The 10147-nt window shown below is 37.3% G+C and overlaps 1 protein-coding gene across 1 annotated transcript in view; it reads left to right on the forward strand.

The window, feature by feature from the left end:
* The first annotated feature begins 6842 nt into the window (after window positions 1-6842).
* The window catches only part of LOC144434573 (E3 ubiquitin-protein ligase Midline-1-like), a 17652-nt gene continuing 14347 nt past the window's right edge, over window positions 6843-10147 (forward strand). Inside the window, exons 1-2 of the mRNA XM_078123041.1 lie at window positions 6843-7010; window positions 9977-10147. The exon at window positions 9977-10147 is cut by the window's right edge and continues 90 nt beyond it. Of these exons, the coding sequence (XP_077979167.1) occupies window positions 6843-7010; window positions 9977-10147 (339 nt within the window). The remainder of the gene's footprint in view (window positions 7011-9976) is intronic.

Genomic DNA, 10147 nt, shown 5'->3' on the forward strand with positions numbered 1-10147 from the left:
TCCTCTAGTTAGAAAGGGTTTTTTGGAATATGTAGATTGTTTGACAAACACTGACAGAAGCTAAGAACTTCTTGAGTACTTTTGCGATGACCAAGATAAGTTAGTATTTGATACAGTTTGGGCCATCTTCATTATCTACTAGTCACAAGTAATCAGTTCCGCCTTCTAAACAATCTTAGAACTTGTTGCTAAGCAGTGTCAGAGGGATAGACAGCGGTAACTTGGTTTCTGAAAGAAACTGTTTTCTCTTTATTCGCTGATATGATTAATGATGTATAATTCTGTGAAGAGAAAAAAAAGTTTCCGAAATTGCATCCGCGTTTTAATCCGACCATACATCATATACTATTACCACAAATGTCTGTACATGTCGTTTGTTTCAAAACTATAGCTTCTTTCAATCCTCTTTTCACGTGGTTATTCCATTGGTTTATTCTCCCCAAATACATCCATGGCTATTCCATGGTCATTCATTCGGCCCAAGCATTTCCGTGCCGGTGACAACCAAAAGGCTAAAATATCTATGTCGGTAACACCTCGGTTTGACTGAATACTAGTAGTTTCTTTTCTGAGCGGCAAACTACAAGCCGATTAATACAGTGTCGGTAGAAATTACAACCTCGTCAGTTCTCTTTGTGGTAGATCTAAAACAAAAGAAGGTTTTTCACACGCCACCACCAGGTGATAAATTTCGGCCACACTTCTCAAGTCAGTCAGTTCACACGTTCTAGTATTGTCTCATTGGTCAGTGATTACAATTACTTACGAGTGTCATTGTTCATGACCATCCACATGAACTAAAATACTTAGTACACTCCTCCCCCCCCCCCATTATAAGTTTGCCTCTCCAAGTGCATTTATTCATTCATTCATAGTTTCACTGTGCATGAAATCGTGGACCGTGCACGGTTTATTGCACTGGGTTGGTCAACAGCATGTGTTTGCTCATATAGACCCTCACTACACGAAATGGTTTGCTTAGTAGAATGTGTACACCTCCATGGGTTTAGTTTGTACAGGAGCTATTCTCACTTGATGAATACATTATTACCATGTTTTGTAAACGGACTGTGTTTGCCGAGTGTAAATAAATTACACTTTATATTCACATTGTTTCAACAGAAACACTTCAATGTATAGTAATTTGGGGTTCTCTTTACCAGTTTGTTTCCCATTTCAATCTCAATATGAATGTATATAGTGTATTTTCATAGTAATACAACCATGGTCTTACCAGTCCAAGTCGCACGTGATAAGTGAAACCCCTTGGCCTTATTACCGCACCCCTAAACATTTTACATGTATATTAAATATTCTGCATTCACCTTTTCCTCTTCAGGATACAGTTATTACAGTTGTTAGTGTGATGTCAACTTTGTTCCGATCTAAACAACACAAATAAGCATCTATTGAAGAGTATGGAGTGTGCGGAAGAGATGAAACTGTCTCCAAATTATCCTCGGATCAAGTCGCGCACTACACATACTAGCGTCTGAGTTAGGTGTGCCTACACCTGAAGTCCTTGTTGATGTCTGACAAAAGAACTCTTGTATATACATTGTACGTATCAGGAACCGAGTCTTCTAATCTAGTATAGAACTTTATAATGACGGAACAGTTTCTTGTAAATCGTTGGTGTGATAGTATGTATAATCTACGTGACGTCATAACCATTCTCTGTTTTGATTTAATGTAAATTTTTAGCAACAGTAGAGTTTGTGAAAATTTCGAGTCTGTTCCAATATCCACATTGTTGAAAGTAGAGTAAAATGAGTTGAAAATATTTTTTTTGATCGGTTATGTACAGACAAATTTGTGTAAATTTACCAAATCGTTCCAACTACCGTTTTTGTAACATTTTCTGGTTTTTTAAGGAAGAGTTTACATTGATTTTTGAATGAGATTGTTTATATTATGATGTAAATAAATGTTTAATATTTTGTTATTATACATATTGTGCAGTCTGCAATTCATCAAGTTGTATGAGACCTCAGAACAATATAGTGGTCCGAGTTGAGACTGAGTATGAGTGAGTAAGTGCTCTCTCTCTCTCTCTCTCTCTCTCTCTCTCTCTCTCTCTCTCTCTCTCTCTCTCTCTCTCTCTCTCTCTCTCTCTCTCTCTCTCTCTCTCTCTCTCTCTCTCTCTCTCTCTCTCTCTCTCTCTCTCTCTCTCTCTGTTGACTGCACCTGAGACTGTTTCATCTTGGTGGTCTTCGCACTAGTTTATTCTGAAATGACATATCAAGGTTGACAAGGTGACTGAATCTTGTTGAACATGATAAGACTGGGAATGCGGCGTTTTTCAGATAGTATTTTCCACTCATCTAGGAAAGCATTTGACGAACACCTGAAATGTTTATATACCAGGCAGCACGTCTAGTGCGAATGTCACGGGGCATTTCCGGAACATACTTAGTAATTCGATGTAGATGGGACCAACCTGGAGTAATAAACAAAGAATGACTGGTGTAAGTCGTCAGGTAAAAGTTGCAATGCCAACAGACCAACATTTAGGGTGATCAGGACGTCGTCACTTAAATAACATAGAACGTTCTATGTACACTTTCACGGCGCCATCATGTGTATCATAGACATTTGTAGGGTGCCATAAATTTTTCAAATCTGAATGGCATTATTATAATAAAACTTAACAACGAGATGTAAACGGAACAGCGGAAAAGCAACTTCACTACAAACATAATTCACTTATCACCGGTATTAAAGCTTATTTACACCGAGAAGTTTTTCATTTGAAACACTTTCTAGCTGATTATTTTCACATGTAACATTGATACAATGATTTGTTCTCGCGTAGTTTTTTTCAAACCAATGTGTTTCAATTCCATGAATATCAGGACAAATCTCTCTCTTTCCCCCTCTCTCTCTCTCTCTCTCTCTCTCTCTCTCTCTCTCTCTCTCTCTCTCTCTCTCTCTCTCTCTCTCTCTCTCTCTCTCTCTCTCTCTCTCTCTCTCATTTGCAATTTATAACGCTCTCTCCCATTGTCATGGAAACGAACGTACATTTATCTGAATGATGATGGCAGTGTAACAAATCGAGATGAAATAATTGATTTTGATTCTCATTCCACCAATCATGTGTTTATTTCTCTAAAAGAACATGCCCATGCTACATACTACAACGGAAACCGACTATTCAGCATACCATCAAAGATTAGACACGAACTAAAAAACTCTTCAATGTGGCAGATTACACAAGTGGATGCTAACGATATCTTAAATCCGTTGTGCGAATATAATCACCATGTGATCAAGAAATTGTAAACCCTGGAAGCGTCCAAGTGTACCCTGCAAGTTAATGGAAGTCATCAGAAACGCCACCCTAGTGTAAGCATAAATTAAACCAATTTCAATTCAACAGCTTCTAACAAAAGTTTGCAGTTTATGTCAGAGTTAGCTGATACCTTGGCTTCCATCGTCGTAGATAGCGTTTAGTGATTAAAATACAACCAGTGAGTTCTCAAATTAATTAATAAGCAGTTTGTGGGAATGTGGATAAGAACTAAAACTAATATGTGTGGGAATGTATAAATTATACAATAAACACTAACAGAAACTAAGAACTCCTTGAGAGGTTTTTTGTGATAGCCAAGATTTCATTATTGATATAGGTGGCTATATCTTCACTGTATATTTATCTCAGACACGGATTAATTCCCGCCTCTACCAAATTGCATCGATTGGTTGGTTGTTGCTAGGCACCCACTCAGAGAGTTGGTCATCACGACGAGACAGTTCTCAACTCTTGAGACGTTTTCAGTATCGTAGATCTGAAAAAAAATACTTTTTGAATGTTAAAAGGCTGGGATAAAACAAAGTTTAAAATTAAGTACTTCTTCAAATTCTAAAATCCCACTGCGTACTAGTAGGTAAACAGAAGCGAATAATCAAATCAGGTTATCTGACAACAAGATTTTTGGATTAATTAACTTCTAAATTTTCATTTTACCAACTGTTCAATTATTTTCTTTTTGCTGCTATTATATTATCGAATATGCTTTAACTGCCACGATGTCCCCTACACTTCCATATTGTATGTCAGTCTGTCGCTTTCTCCCTCCCTCCCCGTCTCTCCAAGTTCTATCAGTCTGTCTCTTTCCACTATCGCTCTGCCTGTCCATCCATCCGTCTATCTGTCTGCCCGACCGTCCCTCTCTCCCCCCTCTCTCTCTCCCCTTCCCCCCTCTCTCTCCCTCCCTCCCTCTCTCCCCCCCTCTCTCTCTGGTTTCTCCACAATTTATCATTTCCTTCCGATAATTAAAGAAATATAATACTGCAAAAAGTTGTCGTAGATGGAGAGGGCTTGATGTTTGATTGTGTAAATCATTAGATAAATACTAACAGAAACTATGACTTTTCTTGAGAGGTTTGTGTGATAGGCAAGCTTCCATCACTGATAGAAGTAAAGATGTCTCAATTGTCTATTTAATGTCTTTGTCATCATCTAACAAATTCCTTTGATTAGTTTATAGTTGCTAGGCACCCTATCAGAGTGTAAGCCGTGATCATATCACACTAACACAGAATTTCTCACTATGTGACCAAAACGTCAACATGGTTTCGATTTATAAATGGCTTGAACTTCTTTAGAATGCAAGATACGCTGTGTCGCTCCGTCCTCAACGGTCATGATCTCAAATGTCTGAAAGGGGTTGGCCGGCGATGAGTGAGGGCGCCCCGACACGGCGTACATACAGACTACATGTTGATTTGTCGCCTTGCTAAAATTATTTCACTCTTGGATATCGGATTAAAAATCGTCGTTTTACTTTTGTAAACATGTGACCAATATCCCCCTCCTCTTCCCAATGGATAGATGAAAAAACACAATATCAAAAATACAATATTTTTACTCTCAATATTCGTTAAATATACTTCTACTTGGCCGGTCACATCGCCAGTGACGATTCATAGACAACTCCTAACCTCACGAACGTGTTTGACTCATAACAGTTGCGTGCATTCGGTGCAAATGTGAAAACGTCAACGTTTACCTATAGGTGTGATCACAGTCTACACTAACTGGGCATGTAAGTCTGTGATTAGACTGGCGACAGTCCGTTCGCACTAGTTTTTTTTATCTATTTTTTGTTTCTTTTGTTGGAAACATTGTAATTATGGAGATATGGGAGATACACATTTATAATTTTCTTGATATTTTAGAGTGTGATCCCAAGATTTCAATTGAGAGTAGCGATCGCACTAGTAATAAATAAATGAAATAAAATAAAATAGATAAAGTGCAGACCTCGGAGTCAAGTACCCGCCCAGTCTTCATGTCTAGTCACATACCCTCTTGCGCCCTCAATGACACAGTCGTATATGGTGCCGTTTGCACACACACACACACACACACACACATATATATATACGACATATAACTTCTAGTACATATAAATGTATACATGTATATGATGTGCATACATTTAGTTCATAGTAGTTACTACTAGTTTCCTACTCAGATACGGTATTTTTGAGAAATATGACGTAAAATGATGTAATAAGATGACATTGTTTAGATAACAATAGTATTTGTGTGCGTTTATTGTGTGTTTATTTCTTTATTTATTGTATGTACCATGAGTCTATTCAGTGCAGGCACTGGGGCTGGTGGGACATTTTGTTTTGCTATTTACGTCAGCACTGGTTTGTGTTTGTTTGTTTGCTTGTTTGGTATTTTTGTATAGGTTGAATAGTCATGGCTACATCTGTATGTGTTTCCTCGAGACTTCTCACGGAACTCGAGCTTGAACCAAACAACGAAATAAATAGACTAGACATACATAAATACAGACTAACAGGTAGACCGACCGACCGACCGACCGACGGACAGACGGACGGACTGAAAAACAGACAGACTGAGATAGATAGATAGATAGATAGATAGATAGATAGATAGATAGATAGATACTAGTAGTAGATAGATATATAGATAGATAGGCAGGCAGGCAGGCAGGCAGGCAGACAGACAGACAGACAGACAGACAGACAGACAGACAGATAGATAGATAGATAGATAGATAGATAGATAGATAGATAGATAGATAGATAGATAGATAGATAGATAGATAGATAGATAGATAGATAAATAGATAGATAGATAAATAAATAAATAAAGACATTATTACAGAACATGTCCCTCAATCGATCGTTAGAGATTATTTTAAGTATCATAGCCTACATTTAGTAATTTAGAGAAAAGATCACTATATTTGTTCTCAATGAATACTATGTCTTCTTAATTTGCATATTTGTATGTAATGTATTATTTTGAACTGCTAGTTAGTCAACACAAAGTATTGCTGTAAACGATGAAATACAGACAACACCATTATCTTACTCGCAAGGGTTGATGGGTATGCTACCTTTGAATGACGTCATTGTAAACACAATGTCTGTCTCCGTATCACGTGAAATAGTTGCTATTTTAAAACGCGTGAATACAATAGCTATCTTATTTATAATTAACTCATTAAAATGATAACCTGCTAAGGTTGAAATAGACACTAAAATAACAAAGCTGTTACAATGGTTAACTGAGTTGGAATAGTTTTTCTTGTCGAGTTGGAGTATGCATCATATCAATGCATGTCACATGACATTTTTCGTTTGACAACCACCTACCACTGAACTTTGTCATACACATTGAACGTCGTTCACCTAAACACAACAACAACTTGAAGGTGTTATGCGAAACGGCAAATTTTATTTTCCATGTGTCCATGAGATCCAGATAATATCTCCGACTATCGTCGATGCAGAATTTTAAAATCTGTTCGCCAAGATTTGTTTCAGTTGTAAGTATCGAGAACAGTTAGCTGAAAATGGATCTATCGAGCTGTCTTTCTTGTCCCGTGTGTTTGGATATCTTCGAGACGCCTCTGTTCCTACCGTGCTCACATAACCTGTGTAAGAAGTGTGTTGAACCGTTGCTGATTCCAGTGAGAGGGAAAGATCGGTACCAGTTCTCATGTCCTGAATGTAGACACAAGGTACGTTTAGAGTATTTATTGTTCATTTATTACACCAGCTATTTTGTGTACTCATCAAAACGCTGACTTGAATACCGATATAAACAATATGTTCAAAACGTTTACCCGATGCGTTGTTTAGTTGTTTTGCATATACTGTTTGAAATTTGTGTCTGCCCATATCCACGTATCATATGGCAATCACTTTAAAATGTAATAAAAATTTTTTGAGGGGTTGTTTGTTGTCAATGTATGATTTTAAAAATAAATTTGGGTGAGAGTGAATCAGAGTCAACATAGAATAGGAGAGAAAAAGACTTGGGGCGGAACTCTGTCTTAATGGTAGTCCAATTGTTTCAATCAGAAGTTTTGCACGTGTTACTATATATACGGGATAAATCGCATACGTACTTTTGCCACGTTTGGTACATGTACTATTTATAGACACGTGTAGACTCTGTCAGTTTTAATGTGACAGACAGTTTGAGGCGATAACAGAAAATCGTTAATAAGAGGAAAGGATGCCGTCAATTTCGAAACTAATTATAGATTGTTACTTATGAGAAATAAGCAGGTAAACTGCTGTAAACAATGTTGTGTATGTCAGTATATCACAGCATTAGAACCACTAAGTCCTGTTTGCGGCAACCGTACAATATTGCTTCTTTCAAGAAATACTCTGGACCTGGCTCACTTTAGAATACATTTAAAAGACGTCGACATTTTTGTACTTTCTTATCCGTATACCCGGAACCTGGCATGAATCACTCATGGGCTAGTAGCCTGACTGTATTATGGTTAATCCAAACTTGACCAGCAAAGTCACAGCTATACGAGTTATTACACTGGACGAAACGCCCTATGGCGAAATCTGAACACCTGCAATGGGTATCTAGTCAACCAAACCATTAGGGTTGGTTTTGGGTCACATGTGAGCTGAAATAAGGAATTTCGAAATATTTTGCGCGACTGTTATTGATTTGATAAACTGTTGAGTCAAAGCATACAGTGTCCATACAATACTTGGCCAATTGACGTCATTGATCGCCAACAATTAAATAGAACTGTTCATCGCAAGCCAAAACCAACCGAGAATACTTTTATGAAAGTAAGGTTTGACCAGCTAGCTGGAGTCCCTCTATATATAATACCCGTCTATGGAACAAGGACTAAGATTTGGAAACTGTTACCAGTATTACCAGTATTACTATCTTAGCTTAGGTCTAAACAAAATTTTATGGTTCCGATTACGCTCAATGTTAGAATAGGTGGGTAGGTAGATTTTTTATTTTATATTTTTTATACATTGTTTTCATATGTTCAGGTAATTATGTTTTCCGTTGTTTTCCATATGGTTTCTGTGTTATTGGTTTCTTCCCATCAGATGCACATCCATTACAGGTTAGAAGAACAGTTTTATATTGTCTTTTTAAAAGTTGATGTCAGTTTCCGCATCCAATATTTCTCGCGAGATTTCACAATTTTCGCGATTTTATTTTATTTTTTCTCGAATACGTAAACAAAGATTAGGATCGGCAGTGAAAACTAGGTGGGGTCGGGTAACCTGAACCAAACCATTTTTTAGGCTTTGATTTAGGCCTAGGGGTTGAAAATATAACGGGATACTTGACTTGGAAATTGTTTTCCGGGTTATAAACCATTTATACGAAATAATGACTTATGGTCAATGTGAAGATAGATCAAGCAGTGTAAGCAAACCCTTGTCCAAAACGTCAACCCCTGCAACATACATATTTACAGATAGAAGTATATCATAGTACAATAAATAGCTATTTCAAACAATATTTTAGTGTAGTGTTGTTTGATATAGAAACAAACGATCGTCATGACAACTTGGATGAATTGAAAAAAAAAACCTCAACATTTTAAGTTACAGGTCAAATTTGGGATTTCAGTGATATTTGGAACTGCACATGGACTAGCTATTTAATTATAGTGTTAATATCGTAACCGCTATAATGATAATTTTGTTTCTAAAGACTTTTTTTCAGTTCTTATATTTTGCTTGTGAATTGCATAAGGGCCTCATTGTTAGAAATTCCCGGGAGAATACTACATGTACACTGGTCAGAGGGTCTGGTGACGTAAAAAAAATAGCAATTAATTGTTATGGGTTTAGTATCCATTTTTTTCATTTGGGTAATAAATTATTTTAATCACCCATATTGATTTAAGTAAATAATTTATTTACCAGATTTCCGATCTGAGTGAGAGTATATTGAACACATTGTGTAGCATTGAACCACGGGATTACCATAATGTCACTGGTTCTTATAATTCATAGCCATGAATACACTGGAATCGAACTTACAATTCATGATGCGCACATCGATGTGCATTTGCTTGCATGGAGTCATGATGGTCGAATAATTAAAGTTGCTGGCTTGGAATCTACTGCAGGTTGCAGGTTTAAGGACCGTCGCTTCCGGTTTGTTATGAATGGCTAAAGTAAAAATACTTGGGCAAGATTTGAGTCACGATCTTGTGCCTCAGTCAACCCATGGCCAGTTGTATACTTTGTGGGAATGTTGGGATAGAGGTTGCAATGTGAATGCTTTAATCCTATGCGCTAATATATTATAGAGGCTGCAACGGATTGTATGCTCCCCAGGGAGTTGAGGAAATATAAAAGGCCGTTGTTCCCACCTCTAGATCCGAGCCAGGGATAATACGATGTAATTGTAAAGCTCTTCGGGCTCAGAGTGGGAAAGCGCTATACAAAAACAAACATTAGTATTAATATATTTGTTTCCCATTCTCGCCAGCTAGAGAACATTTTTCCTCTGTTGCACTTTTGGCGGGTACGTCTTAGACGGTGCCGTACAGAGGCGAATGGTTTACGGCGATGTTGTCATTGTTTCCTGACTTTGCTCACTCATAATAAACTACTAGATTTGATACGACCACTGATTTTTATTAAATAAGTGATTTTGTGTATTTTTTTATATTTCGTTGTTTTTACGTAGATGGTTGTAAGCAACATCAATAACTTGAAAACCAACCGAGTTCTACAAGGTATTATTGACCAGTACAGGAACAAATCGTACGACATTGACATGGACAAAGAACCGGGCAAGGATAGTCTATGTGAAGAACATGGATGTGAAAACCTGAGATATGTTAATTATTGCTCGGAT

The sequence above is a fragment of the Glandiceps talaboti genome, chromosome 4, assembly GCF_964340395.1.
Source record: "Glandiceps talaboti chromosome 4, keGlaTala1.1, whole genome shotgun sequence".
Taxonomy (NCBI): Eukaryota; Metazoa; Hemichordata; class Enteropneusta; family Spengelidae; genus Glandiceps; species Glandiceps talaboti.